Genomic DNA, 17,504 nt, shown 5'->3' on the forward strand with positions numbered 1-17,504 from the left:
ACAACTAGGATCTGTGCTAAATGCCAGTCAATGATAAATAAATGGTCTCATTTTAAGATAGCTGTTGAAAACATCTATATTATTTTTGCAATTTCTCGTACAGCTTTTCAATTTAAAATTTGTATGTAGAAGTTAGAGGCTTTCTTTTCACAACAATATAAAAATAAGGAGATGTGGTATTATTGCCAATGAGACAACTCTCCACCAGAGACCAAATGACGTAAAAATTAACAACTATAGATCAGCATGCAGCCTTCAACAATGAGCAAAACCTGTACTGCATAGTAAGCTATAAAAGGCCCCAAATTGACCAATGTAAAACAATTACAAAAAAACTAAAGACCTGATCAAGGATTTGTATAGTGAGACTATACAAATCCTTGGCCTGATTTATGTACAAAACAATAAACAAAAAACAACAAACAGCAACCACTGAATGACAAGTCTGATTTGTGTGTTTTTCTAAAAATGAAACTTACCTGATTAACACAGTAGTTTTCAAAGGCAAGAATCAGTGAAGAGGAATCCAGAAACAAATTACCAATACTAACAGTTCTCAAATTCTGAAAACATACAAATATTAACAGTTCTCAAATTCTGAAAACATACAAATATTAACAGTTCTCAAATTCAAAAAACATACAAATATTAACAATTCTGAAATTCTGAAAACATCAGAATACTAAGTTTTCAAATTCAGAAAGCATAAAAATATTAAAACAGTTCCCAAATTCAGAAAGACATTTCTATTTCAATTAAAATCACAAAATTTTTTTTTTATCTATAATTGTAAACGTTACCCAAAAACCAACTTTAAATACCCTACACATTTTTGTAAGGCTGAAACCCAGTCGACAAGTTTTTTGACAAACTCTTTGCTTGTCCATCACTCAGGAATGCTGATTTTTCGTAATCTTGTGTTTTTGAAGTTTACATCATATCTCCGTCCCATCACTGGTATTAACATTGATAAGTTCAAATCATAAACATCTTTTTAATAATTCATTGTTTTTAAACACAAATATGCAAAAAAACATGTAACAAAAATTTACCTCGTCCCCCTTTTTATCAGCTATATCAACTGCTCCCTGAAGTTTTTTGACAAACTGTGTATTGACATGGATCAGTTCTTCCAGGTTCAGAAATATACCTTCCAAATGTTCTAATGACAGCAACCCAGCTGACTTCATTGGCTTAAAGAAATGCTGTAAAGAAAAGTACATCAGTGATAATGGGTGTCTTAATGTCCAGCAGAAGATATATCATGTATTTTTGGGCCAATAACATGTCACATTAATATAAGCTTTTTTGTAAAAGACAGTAGGCTGGTGATGATTTTTAAAAGAGGGACGAAAGATACCAGAGGGACAGTCAAACTCATAGATCGAAAACAAACTGACAACGCCATGGCCAAAAATAAAAAGACAAACAGACAAATAATAGTACAGATGACACAACATAGAAAACTAAAGACTAAGAAACACGAACCCCACCAAAAACTGGGGGTGATCTCAGGTGCTCCGGAAGGGTAAGCAGATCCTGCTCCACATGTGGCACCCGTCGTGTTGCTTATGTTATTACAAATTCGGTATTTAATTAATTTATGATAGGTCACAAGTCAGGCATCACATGTCAACCAACTTGGACATTATTCCAACCTTGAGCTGACCATGCAATCTCTGTTTTTATCTTATTTTCCAAATGTGCTTTGAGTTAGAAACTCAACTTGAAAAATGGTATCAAGTTTTTTTCTGTTCTTTTGAGAATTAATAAAATATTATATTATCCTTTAATGAAAAACAATTTGAGGAAATAATAAGGTTTTGTGACCTGAAAACTTGTTTCAAGATATTCTTCAACTTTGCTTTAGGGGCTAATGGGGGAAAACATCTTTTGGCATACATGACATGTGGATAAAACATCATTTTAAAATTACATAAAGGGGGAGGTATGATTTGCCCTGAAATCACTTTTAATTTTAAGATAATTAATATCTGAATTTAAATACCTCTTTCAGAATAGCCAGATCTCGACCATAACTTTCTTCTGTGTCTTTAATTTCTTGTATAATTTCCTTCCTCTCAATACTCTTCTTTTCACATTTGGAACAAATCTTTGTCCTATTGTTATTTTCATAGTTACCACATTCTTTGCAGCCTGTGTTGACCTAAAATGAAAATAAATAGAAAACTGTATACCTATATTCCTTGAAACCATTAGATTCCTAAACTAATACAAAAAAAGAGAGGCAATTAAACTAACAATTTGGATGATAAAAAAAAAATCAACATGCAGACTTCAACCTTTATACATGAGTCTCTACTGTCCCCAAAAACCCACCCACCAACCACATACCTTCGCAAAGTTTAAAAAATAATACAATTGAAAATTAACTATTTGATAAATTATATTACCACAACATATCTATTTGGGCACTCATTCTCAAAATCAGATGGAATGAGCCTTTATTGTCTGTAACTGACCACCAATATAATCTCAGTACAGGACTTCAAGTTCAGCCTTAAACACAATGGCAACATATGCAAAATGTGCAATTGTATGATTAACAAATCAGATATGAAATTGCAATGCCGATTTTAAATTCAGAGTACAGTTTCACTGGAAAAGGTTAAAATCCTTAGTGAGAAATAAGTTAATTTGATCCTAAAGGTATCATTAAAACCTTACATTGCTTAAAAATGATATAATATTCAATTTCTTCTCTCAAGAGGTCCACAAAAAAGTCGGGAAAGCTTATATTTACTTGTTAGAAGAGATTGATAAATTAGGAAGACGCTTAAAGTCAATTATACTATAATATTATTTTTGGAAAAGCTAATGATTTAAGATAGATAATAACAATATATGTGCAATCTTGACATTTATTAGTTCTATTGAGAGCAGGATTGAGTTTACATAGATATAAGAAGATGTGGTATGAGTGCCAATGAGACAACTCTCCATCCAAGTCAAAATTTATAAAAGTAAACCATTATAGGTCACAGTATGGTCTTCAACACGGAGCCATGGCTCACACATGCATGCATATCAAAGTTAAATCTGTCCTATTCTTAAGTTAAAGGATTTTTTATTATCAATATAAAAATAAGGAGATGTGGTATGATTACCATTGAGACAACTATCCACCAAAGTTCATATGAAGTGGATGTCAAGTTAAATCTCTTTTATTCTTAAGTTAAATGTGTCTTTTATTCTCAATTTAAATCTGTCTTTTACTCTTAATTCAAATCAGTTTGAAATCAAATTATATACATAGACATCAAGTTTCTTTTTATTGTAACAATTCCCAGACAGGTACATATGCACTCATATTCATATTCAAAATAATTTTGGATAAAAAGCCATTTTTAATTTCACTGAAAAAATTTTGAATTTAGAAATTTTCTGAAGACAAGTTAGACAAATATTAGAAGTCAAATGACTCTTGAAAAAAAATAAAACCACAAATAACTTTTATAATAATATGAATATTGTTCCATGTCATGAATCCTTCATTATTTCAATTATCTGATGCATGAAAATAAGAAAGAACATTGTAGCTCAATAGGGTTTTTTTTGGGGGGGTGGGGGGGACCCCTTCAAAAATTGTAGGCCACTGCCAAAAAAATGTTACTTACCACATATTCTTGTTGATTACAAAGCACCATTTTGATTTTGTTTTTATGTCACTTCAACAGAGCTTCAAAATCCGATGAAGTAATTTTCAAAAAAATAATAAAACAACTTTTTAACATCACTGAGTTCTTATTGTCAACTATAATCACAATTTCATAGAAAAAGTCCTTTTTAATTTGAGTCCTTCTCAATATGCATTATTTTTTTTTTCTATTTCAAAATAGAAAATAATTCGGCAAAGTTCTAAAATGTTCTAAAATAATCTCGATCAGCTACAGATATCTACGGTTTAATGTCTATTGTTTTCCACCCTTTCCTAATCACTGCAAAAAAGTTGGTTAAACAGTTGCAAACTGACCAATATATAATTGCAAATTTCAAAATTTTTCGTTAAAACATTACATCTGATATGCATCTATGCAAAACCGCCAACTGATACAACTGGAGCAGCTACACTAGTAAATAGATATATAACAGTTCAGTCAGAAATCAATTAGCGCAATCAATTCATAACGACTCGATGGAAAAATCAATACAGCTTAGAATTTTACATCGTGACGTGACAGCTAACATATTAAAGGCAATATTTAACCAATTTCTGAACATCTTTTACTTTATTTTTCAATTTCATTATTTTTCATTTTAGAAAAAAATACAATGTTTATACAATTAGATTTGATTGATTGTCACAACGGTTGCTTAACGTCCAGTGGCAAATATTTATAATTATATATATATTTGGCAGCTACCTTTAAAGAGATATTAAAGAAAATTCCGAACATATTTTATTGTTATTTACTATATATTCATTTCATAAAATGAATAAAATGAACAAATATATCATATTCTATGACTTTGAATTAATATCTGCTAATTTTTTAATCATCATAATTTGTAAAGCTAGATTGATAGATTGGTTGGTGTTTAACGCTTTCAGAACTGTTGTGCTACTTTGTGGCAGTCAGTTTTTATATCAGTTTTTTATCATTTTTAATCTTTTCACAATCAAGAAAGGTTTTTTTAGAAACCAATTACTTTTTTTTAACAAACTGCTATTTAATAGAAAATGGGAAACAAATTGTTTTTCTATACTTCAAAGATCACATTTGTTTATAATGAAAAAAAAAAACAATAAAATTTGAGGGACAGATCTTCAAAGCCCTTCTAACTCCCACCCCTCCTTAACTTAAATGGCTCTCTTCCAAGTAGTTCTCATAATATTAAAGCCCAATAAAATAATTTGTTGGTCTCAATTTGCTTGTTTATCCATTTTTTCTGTCTGCAGTTTTTCTCTATGCATAACTGTTTTTAAAAGAAGGACGAAAGATACCAGAGGGACAGTCAAACTCATAGATCGAATAGAAACTGACAACGTCATGGCCAAAAATAAAAAGACAAACAGACAAATAATAGTACAGATGACACAACATAGAAAACTAAAGACTAAGCAACACGAACCCCACCAAAAACTGGGGGTGATCTCAGGTGCTCCGGAAGGGTAAGCAGATCCTGCTCCACATGTGGCACCCGTCGTGTTGCTTATGTTATTACAAATCCGGTAAATAGTCTAATTCGGTAAGTCACATTCGTGAAAAGGGAAGGGTATTGTAGTTACGACATAAGGAACATATCCGATATCATCTGTGAAACGGCTATTCCATAACGGTCAACCAACTCGTGATGGCGTCTGTAAAATTTACGAAGGGATGACTTCAACTTCACCATTTGGAACTCTTGGTTTTATAGCTTCCTTGTGAGCAGCAATTTTTAAGATAATATCCAAAATCATCAAAAGTTTACTAAAGGGCAATAACTTGGATATGGAGTCAATGAATGCTTTCAATTATTTAGAGGTTTTGAAGATCTAGTATCAGGTTTTTTTTTTCATTTTAAGTCACTTTTCTCTAATTCTCTATATTTTTTGCCCAAAATTCTCTATTCTGTATTTTTTTGCCCTATTTTTCTCGATACTGTATTTTTTTGGCCCTATTTTTTCTCTACACTGTATTGTTTTGCCCTATTTTTCTCTATACTTTATTTTTTTTGCCTTTTTTTCCTCTATTCTTTTTTTTTTGTAAATATTTCTGTACTGATCTGGCTCATTATTCTGTATTTTGTAAACCCCATTCAGACCTTTATGTATTGCTGCATGTGCACTTTTGCTCTTTACAGTTTCTATTTATCTATTATAAAACTTTTCAAGATAAGAAGCTATTAAAATGCAAACATCTGTCAAAAATCATTTAAGGGCAATAACTCCTATGAGGAGTCAATAATTGGTCAATAATTGGTTCCAATAAATTTATCATTTTTAGATCTTGTCTTACTGATCATGTTTGCTGTCTACAGTTTCAGTCTATCATACCTTTCAAATCAATATTTGAAATACCCAAAATTTAAAAACAAATCATCATTTAAGGGCAACAACTTAGTTTTTATTTAAGGGCAACAACTTAGTTTTTATTTAAGGGCAACAACTTAGTTTTTATTTTAGGGCAACAACTTAGTTTTTATTTAAGGGCAACAACTTAGTTTTTATATGGTTTTAGCCTTATTGGCATTTTGGTAAATCTTGTTTTGCTGATCATTTCTGCTTTTTTATAGTTTCTTGACCCATATGTTCTATTTTTAGCCACAGTGGCCATGTTGATTGATTAGCAGGGATAAAAAAACACAACATTTCTTCTATATATATACCCCATTGTCATTCAACCAAATTCTGGTAGAAATTTGTCCTGTAGTTTCAGAGGAGAAGATGTTAAACAAGTAAAACTGTGAGCTACTGCTCACTGATGATACCCCCGCCATAATATTTCGGTAAACAGGAAGTTGTTGAGTGATGAATCTGAAAACGCATCACACAGTATAGCTGACTTTTATAAACCCTGAAACCAAATTTCAGAAATCCTTGTCAAGTAGTTCCTGAGAAAAATGTGACGAAAATTTTCAACTTGGCTATCATGTGTAAAATAATACAAGTGTTCGGTAAACAGGAATTTGTTGAGTGATGAATCTGAAAACACATCACATGGTGTAACTTACTTATATAAACCCTGAAACCAAATTTCAGAAATCCTTGTCAAGCAGTTTCTGAGAAAAATGTGACAAAAATTTTCATGGGACGGAAGGACTGACGGATGGACTGACGGAAGGACAGACAGAGGTAAAACAGTATACCCCCACTTTTTTAAAGCGGGGGTATAAAAATTCATGAAGACAGTCAACTGATGATGACAGACACCAATTGATGGCAAGAGGTATCATGGCCCACATGGTCAGGCAAGCTGATAAATATCCATACTGATGATGACAGACACCAATTGATGGCAAGAGGTATCATGGCCCACATGGTCAGGCAAGCTGATAAATATCCATACTGATGATGACAGACACCAATTGATGGCAAGAGGTATCATGGCCCACATGGTCAGGCAAGCTGATAAATATCCATACTGATGATGACAGACATCAATTGATGGCAAGAGGTATCATGGCCCACATAGTCAGACAAGTTGATAAATATCCATACAGGACAAGCACTTATTCAATTGCATAATAAATCTTATCCAAATAATCAAAATGATAAAAAATCTTGATTTTATGCATTTCTCAAATATGCCTTCAATTATTTTCATTTTTTTTTAAATTGTCATAGCATTAATTACGCTTGTTTAATTACAGTAAACTTGTTACAGCCAGATAGAGACCCGTTTCCGACTCGAGTTCAACGTGATAGTGAAACACATGTTAGAAAGATTCTTCCAATTAATTTTCCCTGACAGTCTTCAAGGAGATTTAATCAATGTTCAATATCCTTGTCAAAACATTCAATTACGTCTTATAAAAAGGATTACAGCTGGCTATTAGTAATATTGTTAATTTTTTTTCAATGGGGAATTTGAAATCATAAGCAAGATTTTTTTAGGTTAACAACATAAGGGGAAAAGTTTAAATTAGGTCTCGGTAATCATATTTCTGATTGGTATGTTCTCTGCTTTTTTATATATATAAACATACCGTAGATTCTGCCACTGCATCGAGTGTGATATGATTTTTCTCCACTCCAGACAGTTTAATTATCAAATTTTTAAAATGCGAGTGGAGAAATATTGTATTGCACAAGATCTGGTGGTAGATCAGTTTCTCTAATGGTTTTTAGGTGATATGCAGACAATTTTAATCGTTCTTTAATTTCCATGATCTGCAAAAAGATGTGTTCTTTAAATGTAGAAAGTTTCATGATGAAAAGCATTTTTGAGTTATTGTCCGAAAACTGGAAAATCTCCCCTCTTTTATGAATGAAATCCCATAACTCAGAAACGTAAATTTGAAATTTATAAAAATCAAAAGGGAGCATACATCAATATATATCAAAAACATTCACCAAAGTTTCATGAAAATTGGTTACAGGGTTTTTCAGTTATTGTCTGACATGTTGACAACCGATGTACCGACGGACGGACAGATGGACGGATGGACCAAAGATTGATGAAAATTGGTTCAAGGGTTTTTGAGTTATTGTCTGACATGTTGACGACCGATGGACCAACAGACAGACAACCGGACGGACAGACAGAGGGATGGACAACGGTATACCATTATATGTCCCGTAAAAGGGCATATAAAAATTGATGACAAACTCATTCTCACCTGACTGGCTGACACACAGGTAAACAATGTTAAGGATGTTTGCTCCTCTGTTTCAAAATAACAAGCTTTTTAAAAGACTGTTATGAAATGATAGTATTTATATAACAGAACTTAAAAAGCAAAAAAAATTGAAAGGTCCATGTCCTTGTTTTTGAGATATAATCAATTGAAAATTTGGCGGAAAATGATTCTCTCTAGATTTTTCTTGCATTTAACATTGGCACCTTTTTTCTTTCAAAATCTATGAAAAAATAACATCCGAATATCTGACAAAAAGTCAAAAACAAGAGTAGCGAACATCCTTAAATCCATCGTGCAGATTTATGATATCTTTATAACTGATATTTATGTTATACATTGTGTTAAAGGGAAGACAAAATCATGAAAAGAATTTTAAAGCATTGTAAAAAGAGCAAGTATAGTAACGATAGACTGATTTACAACTTTTCAATACATGCTCAACAATAAATTTTCCAATAAATGTGAAATTTATAACAAAATTAGGAATTTTGCTTAAAATATGACACAGTTAACACATTGGTTAACCAATAGAGCTGTCAAATCAAGGAAATTCAATTAAAACAAAGAATAAAAATACGGTTTTTGGTGCAAATTTCGCAACACCTGTTATTGACATATAGATGTGCAAGTAAATCAATTTTATAAAGGAACAAAATTAATCAACAAAGACACACTGAAAAAGAGGTACAATTAATTAATGAGTTAAAGAGACAATAAGATGTACAGCAACCCAGCAACAAATGGTAGTGAATAATAATTATATAGGTGAGTGAGTTGTCTCCCTGCGGCCAAAACTTTAAGGCTTTCATAATAGATGCACAAACTGTGATGATGTATTGTTCAATTTTCTATGAATGCAGGCCATTAAGGGAGCTACCATTTGATTGGGGGGGGGGGCTAGGATGAAATTTGAAAAAAAAAAAAAGGCAGGACAGGAGTTTTTGAGTAAAAAAAAGGCAGGATGAGCAACTTGGCTAAAAAAAAAAGGCAGGATGACAATTTATGTAAAAAAAGGCAGGACCGAATAGAGTGAAAAATAAAAATGCAGGACAGAGATTACAACTAAAAAAAAATGCAGGACAAAATTTTTCATCCTAGCCCCCCCATAAAAATCAAATGGCAGCTCCCTAAGTCTTGAGATGTGACTATGGACAATGAGTGCTAAAGGTACTGCACATTTCTGATTCTCAAAACAACACTGACAAAACTATCTGCAGTGTTTTAATACACAACATGTAATTTTTGTAAGACCAGATGTGTACACAGGTGTTAATTGAGCTTCCTCTATAATGCTTTACTTTCCTCTTTATAGAAGTGCTATAGATTTGATTGACATCTTAATGGATCATGAAAATTATTGTCACATAAACTGCTGAGAAGAGCCTACTTAAAAAGCTCCGAGCATTTGTAAGAATAAATCTATGATCCCTAAAGATATGCCATTTTGATATAATTATTACCTTTATTTCAATCAGTTGTGTTTTATTTATAAATCATGTAATGCTGATAATTTTTGCAGTGCGCAGTTTGTACCTATCTATTATTGTTTTTGAGAACATTCAAAAATACAAAAATAAGTCAAAAATTATCATTTAAGTGCAACAACTCCTTAAGGTCATATCAGCTATTTTGTATATCATTAAAGGCAATTTAAGTTAAGCTAAGGTTTCGTCAAAGAGTGGCACTCATTTCAGCTCTCGTCATTCAGTTTTACTTTAAAACATATAACATGTGAATTTGCCAAGCATGTCATAAGAGTTTTTTGTTTTATTAAAGTACGCCAAGAATTAATTAACTTTTGATAAATTAGTTAGGCCACTGTGGCCTACAAATGTATTGCTAATCAATTTTTGCTGTTTATAGTTGTTTTCTATATTTTATAATTCTTGTGATAATTATTTTATCACGAAAATTGGTCAAAATTCGTCTTTTAACCATCATATACCTACTTAGATGAGGTTTAGGAATTTGTGTCAGATGTTCGAACTCCTTGGTTTTTTTCCTATGATACAGGTTAAAATATTTTGCCCCATAACACCCATTTTTCTTTTCATATAATACTTCAATAGCTCATAAAAGGTCATTAATACCAATATTCAAGCAAATTCTAGATTTCTTTTCTTTCAATTTGAGACCCAAAAATATCAATGCAAATAAAATGTAAAAGTCTGAGTCAGCCTTTTCCCACCGTTTAAAAAAAAATTAGATATCTCTAAAAGGAGTTCCATTAATAAACCTATCAATATTTTTAGCTAAATTTGTTTCTTAACTAATTCTCTTCTGATTTATAGTATCAATTTTAATTTCTAGATTTGTTTAATTTCAACTCTTGTCGATCCCTGTAATGTTATTTTCACGCCATTCCTTTTCCATAACAACATTAGAAGCATGCATAGAAGATCAAACTCAAATTATCAAATAAGTCTTCTCTCAATCTCTTTAGCGTCCAAAAAAAAACAAACTCTGTGACAAATCTGTCTGCATCGTTTTGAATAAATGTTCTCTGCACACGACAACTGTTTTGTAACAATGCAAGAATTATATAATGTGATCAATTTTCACATGACTGTGCTGCAATCTCTGACACAAGGCATTATGATATTTCACAAAATGTTGGTTATCAAATCCCCTGTCTTATAAATAACTAATTTTTTTTACATGAAGGAACTGCAATCTCTGATACAAAGCGTTATGACACTTTACAAAATGTTGATTATAAAATCCCGTCTTATAAATTAATTATTTTTCGTAAGTTTAATGTTAGCTCTGTAAATAGAATTAAGCTACATGTAGATTGAACCATTCAATGACATTCCACTGTGGCCTAACTAATTTATCAAAAGTTAATTAATTCTTGGCGTACTTTAATAAGACAAAAACTCTTATGACATGCTTGGCAAATTCACATGTTATATGTTTTAAAGTAGAACTGAATGACGAGAGCTGAAATGAGTGCCTCTCTTTGACGAAACCTTAGCTTAACTTAAATTGCCTTTAAATGTCAAAATACATAAAAAGTGATAAAAGGATTGAATGAAATATTCTTTTAAATTTGTATATTGTTAAATTTTGAGTGAAAACAAATGCAACTTGTATCAATCTACATCGCTCACATAGATGGATGCATACATGGATAGTAACTTAACAAATTGTTAAAGGATATAAAATTGATAGTGAATGCTAGATTGCATTGTTACTGTATCTAAAACCATTTAATAATGGGTACCAGAGCAGAGCCAATAACAATTAAAGGATATAATATCAAATGATTTGAGTTCTCCCAGATATAAACAACAGCTTCTTCCTTTTTCACCAAAGATTCTGTCAAAGTTTCCTTCCATCCATTAAAACATGAACATGATCTCATAAAAGATACTATGACCTAGAGTTCTTGACACATGTCTGCTTGTCGGATGACAAAATTGTCGTCTGATGTCATTTTTTCCACTATATAACTTCAAATATAATTAAGAGCAACGAACTTACAAAAATGGAAAACGGTTTAACTTTTCATTAGGCCTCAACCCAAATGTCTTAACTTTACGAGTTTAATGTTGTTAAATAACACAATTTTTCATCAAAGTAAAGTAATTGCTACACGTTCAACAATTTATTAGACTTTTTTATACATTATATATATCATTCCAACAGATACAACCCATCAGATTTTAGTTTTCATTTGTGTGAGTTTTTTTTTTAAACTGCCTGTTTGCCAAACATACTCACAACTTAATATGTTAGATCATTATTCTCATATTTTGTCCTGAAAATGCATGAAATATTTGCCACTGGACATTAAGTGACCAACAATCAATCAATCATATGTTTCCGTCATTAAATGCAGTATACACGTGCTTGATGTAATTTGAAAAAAAAAGAATTAATGAATGAATGAATTCTTTTTTCCAAGTAAGATCTAAAGGTCATTTAACTAAATTATAAAATAGATAGAGCTGTGTGTGTGTTTTTTAGATATCACACTTTTTAGTGGGAAAAGAAGGTGTCTGGGTTTTTCAAATAAAAATGTTATATAAGAAATGAAATAATCAAACTGTCAATAAAAATTTTATATAAGAAATGAAAAATCAAACTGTCAATAAAAATGTTATAAGCATAACAAGAAAAATATTTTGTCAAAAGTGTAAATTAAAAAAAAATATATTGAAAAATATAAGGGTAGCTCATGGTCAAAAACTTTATAAACATTGATTAGGAAAAGCTAGAGGAGTCACAAAATATAAAGAAAACTTGAAAATGTGAGCAGCAAATATGTCCTTTTTTTATTGTTTGTTTTTTGGTTACATTCTCAATGACATTTAGAATACGTCACCTTATATTACAATATATTAATTTCTAATGGGTTTCCAAATTTTCTGATAATTCTGGGATTTCCCCGCCTCACTCTTAAATCCTTGCTTTAAATACAATTTGAATCCCTCAAAAGTGTTAAAATGGAATTGGAGCACTTATATGAGGGTCTAGAAGGAGCCTACAGAATAGAGAATAAAAGGAAAAAGTGCAGAATGAAGGGTAGAAAAAAATTGAAGATAAGAGAAAAGTAGGCATTCGGTCACCTGTTTTTTTTAATCAATTTTGATGAAATTAAATTAGATTATAAAATGCAAGAAAATTTGGCATTAATTTTATTAAAACAACTTTTGCTCAAACCGATATTTCAATTGCAAACTCATAAGTGACTGACTGTAAACACTAAGTTCAGCTGTTCATTAAGGAAAATTAAGTCAAGGAAGCTGACAATTGTGCCGACTTAATCATCAATTTCATTTAGACAACATTGAAATGCAAATTAGCAAGTTTATGAAATTGACAATTTAAAAAAACTACTTCAATATCAACTGGGAAAATAGGACAAAGGCAGTTTAGTGGGTGATATTCAAATTAGCAAGTGCATGAAATTGGCAATTTGAAAAGTAAAACTGAAATTGTTATCAAGGAAAGTCAAAAACAATAAATATATTTATTAACTATCAATAGCACATGGATTTGTTGTTATATAGTGAACATGTGTTCATGTTTACTATAATATTCAAATTATTTTAGCATAACAATAAGTCACCTTAGCATAGTTAAGAGTTTAAAAAATTTCTTTGTATGATAGCATTAGGACTGCATGTGGTAATTGAAAGTTTACACTGAAAATACATTTTCATATTTTGACCATTTGAAGCTCAGTCTTAGTGCAGTAAAGTTTCCCCCCCCCCCCCCCCCCCCCCCATTGATATGAATGTTTTTGTATTAATTTTTAAATTATTGTAACGCATAAAACTGAATGACAAGAGCTGAAATGAGTGCCACTCTTTGACGAAACCTTAGCTTAACTTGAATTGCCTTTAAATGTCAAAATACATAAAAAGTCATAAAAGGATTGAATGAAATATTCTTTAAATTTGTATTTTGTTAAATTTTGAGTGAAAACAAATGCAACTTGTTTCAATCTACATCACTCTGATGGATGCATGCATGGATAGTAATAAACAAATTGTTGGAATAAGGATATAAAATTGATAGTCAATAAAAGTACACATTGTTACTGTTTCTAGAACCATTTAATATTGGGTACCAAAGCAAGGAGTCAATACCAAAGGATAAAATATCAAATGATTTGAGTCCTCTCGGTTATAAACAACAGCCTCTTCCTAACACTTTTAGTAGCTAGTGCTTCTGAATTGAAATGATTTAAATTATACATTTTGTCTTTCATAAAATTATGAAATTGTTATAAAACGAAAGTTTAAAAATCCCTGACCCTTTCGTTTTTTTTTGCTCTCAACATCTTATAATTTTGGCTTTTCAAAATTTGACCTTCAGTGTACCTAATGAAGGATATTGCATTAATCGAAGAACATGTGTGCATAGAAATAGTTTCATAAGATTTTGTTCTTTTTTTTGCAACTCTTCTTTAATTAAAGGAAGATAACTCTCCGACTAACTTCGCTCATCAGTGATTACCCTTACCAACCTCATATGAGGGTGTAGATGTGGTTTACAGAATAGAGAATAATTGACAAAAAGTGTAGAAATAGCCAAAAAAATATAAAGAAAAGAGAAAATGGGGCAAAGAAATAAAGAGTAGAGAATAATGGTGTGTTAAGATATAAAGAATAGAGAATAATGGGTAAAAAACATAAAGAATGGAGAAAAGTTACTGAACTAATTAAAGAATACAGAAATGCAGGACCCCCATCCATACCCTCACATATGATATTTAAACACCAATCCATCCATGCTGTTCCCTGAAATCTCACCATGAATTGTTTGCTGAAGATTCTGTCAAAGTCTCCATCCGTTAAAACACTAACATGATCTCATCAAAGATACTATGACCTAGAGTCCTTGACACATGTCTGCTTGTCAGATGACAAAATTGTCGTCCGATGTCATTTCTTCCACTATTTAACTTCAAATATAATTAAGAGCAACGAACTTGCAAAAATGGATAACTGTTTAACTTTTCATTAGGCCTCATCTCAAATGTCTTAACTTTACAAGTTAAATGTTGTTAAATAACACAATTTTTCATCAAAGTTAAGTAATTGCTACATGTTCAACAATTTATTAGACTTTTTTATACATTATATATCATTCCAACAGATACAACCCATCAGATTTTAGTTTTCATTTGTGTGAGTTTTTTTTTAAACTGCCTGTTTACCAAACATACTCACAATTTAATATATTAGATCTTTATTCTCATATTTTGTCCTGAAAATGCATGAAATATTTGCCACTGGACATTAAGTGACCAACAATCAATTAATCATATTTTTCCGTCATTAAATGCAGAATACATGTGCATGATGTAATTTGAAAAAAAAAAGAAAAATGAATGAACTCTTTTTTCAAAATAAGATCTAAAGGTCATTAAACTGAATTATAAAATAAATAGAGCTGTGTGTGTTTTTTAAATATCACACTTTTTAGTGGGAAAAAATTGTCTTTGGGCTTTTCAAATGAAAATTTTATATAAGGAAATTGTGTTTAAATATTACACTTTGTAGTGGGAAAAGAAGGTGTCTGGGTTTTTCAAATTAAAATGTTATATAAGAAATGAAATAATCAAACTGTCAATAAAAATGTTATATAAGAAATGAAAAATCAAACTGTCAATAAAAATGTTATAAGCATAACAAGAAAAATATTTTGTCAAAAGTGTAAATTAAAAAAAAATATATTGAAAAATATAAGGGTAGCTCATGGTCAAAAACTTTATAAACATTGATTAGGAAAAGCTAGAGGAGTCACAAAATATAAAGAAAACTTGAAAATGTGAGCAGCAAATATGTCCTTTTTTTATTGTTTGTTTTTTTGGTTACATTCTCAATGACATTTAGAATACGTCACCTTATATTACAATATATTAATTTCTAATGGGTTTCCAAATTTTCTGATAATTCTGGGATTTCCCCCGCCTCACTCTTAAATCCTTGTTTTAAATACAATTTGAATCCCTCAAAAGTGTTAAAATGGAATTGGAGCACTTATCTGAGGGTCTAGAAGGAGCCTACAGAATAGAGAATAAAAGGAAAAAGTGCAGAATGAAGGGTAGAAAAAAATTGAAGATAAGAGAAAAGTAGGCAACTGGTCACCTATTTTTTTCTAAACACTTTTGATGAAATTAAATTAGATTATAAAATGCAAGAAAATTTTGCATTATTAAAACAACTTTTGCTCAAACCCATATTTCAATTGCAAACTCATAAGTGACTGACTGTAAACACTAAGTTCAGCTGTTCAGTAAGGAAAATTAAGTCAAGGAAGCTGACAATTGTGCTGACTTAATCGTCAATTTCATTTAAACAACATTGAAATGCAAATTAGAAAGTTTATGAAATTGACAATTTAAAAAAACTACTTCAATATCAACTGGGAAAATAGGACAAAGGCAGTTTAGTGGGTGATATTCAAATTAGCAAGTGCATGAAATTGGCAATTTGAAAAGTAAAACTGAAATTGTTTCAAGGAAAGTCAAAAACAATAAATGTATTTATTAACTATCAATAGCACATGGATTTGTTGTTATATGGCAAACATGTGTTCATGTTTACTATAATATTTAAATTATCTTAGCATAACAATAAGTCACCTTAGCATAGTTAAGAGTTTAAAAAGTTTCTTTGTATGATAGCATTAGGACTGCATGTGGTCATTGAAAGTTTACACTGAAAATACATTTTCATATTTTGACCATTTGAAGCTCAGTCTTAGTGCAGTAAAGTTTTTCTACCCCCACCCATCGATGTGAATGTTTTAGTATAAATTTTTTAATTATTCTAACGCATTACATTTTTTCTGCATATCTTAAAAGGACATTATTTAGATATTGTTTTATAGATAGATAATAAACAAATTTTTAGTATATTTCTTTATAAATATGTTTGTAAGACATTAATTGATTCAGTGGCTTCAGAGTGTGTTTGTAAGACACGTAATTGATCCAGTGGCTTCAGAGTGTGTTTGTTAGACATGTATGATCCAGTGGCTTCAGAGTGTGTTTGTAAGACATGTATGATCCAGTGGCTTCAGAGTGTGGTTGTAAGACATGTATGATCTAGTGGCTTCAGAGTGTGTTTGTAAGACATGTATGATCTAGTGGCTTCAGAATGTGTTTATAAGACATGTAATTGATCCAGTGATTAGAGTGTGTTTGCTAGACATGTATGATCTAGTGAGTTCAGAGTGTGTTTGTAAGACATGTATGATCCAGTGGCTTCAGAGTGTGTTTGTAAGACATGTATGATCCAGTGGCTTCAGAGTGTGTTTGTAAGACATGTATGATCCAGTGGCTTCAGAGTGTGTTTGTAAGAAATGTATGATCCAGTGGCTTCAGAGTGTGTTTGTAAGACATGTATGATCCAGTGGCTTCAGAGTGTCTTTGTAAGACATGTATGATCCAGTGGCTTCAGAGTGTCTTTGTAAGGCATGTATGATCTAGTGGCTTCAGAGTGTCTTTGTAAGACATGTATGATCTAGTGGCTTCAGAGTGTGTTTGTAAGACATGTATGATCCAGTGGCTTCAGAGTGTGGTTGTAAGACATGTATGATCTAGTGGCTTCAGAGTGTATTTGTAAGACATGTATGATCTAGTGGCTTCAGAATATGTTTGTAAGACATGTATGATCCAGTGGCTTCAGAGTGTGTTTGTAAGACATGTATGATCCAGTGGCTTCAGAGTGTGT

At 31.1% G+C, this 17,504-nt stretch overlaps 1 protein-coding gene across 2 annotated transcripts in view; it reads right to left on the reverse strand.

Moving 5' to 3' along the window:
- The window catches only part of LOC127718442 (uncharacterized), a 63,449-nt gene that overhangs the window by 10,110 nt on the left and 35,835 nt on the right, over positions 1 to 17,504 (reverse strand). For both annotated transcript variants that reach the window (XM_052224461.1, XM_052224462.1), the window contains 3 exons: positions 2,009 to 2,167; positions 1,053 to 1,205; positions 480 to 563 (listed from right to left, as the gene is read on the reverse strand). In XM_052224461.1, coding sequence (XP_052080421.1) covers positions 480 to 563; positions 1,053 to 1,205; positions 2,009 to 2,167 — 396 coding nt within the window. The remainder of the gene's footprint in view (positions 1 to 479; positions 564 to 1,052; positions 1,206 to 2,008; positions 2,168 to 17,504) is intronic.

The sequence above is a fragment of the Mytilus californianus genome, unplaced genomic scaffold, assembly GCF_021869535.1.
Source record: "Mytilus californianus isolate M0D057914Y unplaced genomic scaffold, xbMytCali1.0.p SCAF_10, whole genome shotgun sequence".
NCBI lineage: Eukaryota > Metazoa > Mollusca > Bivalvia > Mytilida > Mytilidae > Mytilus > Mytilus californianus.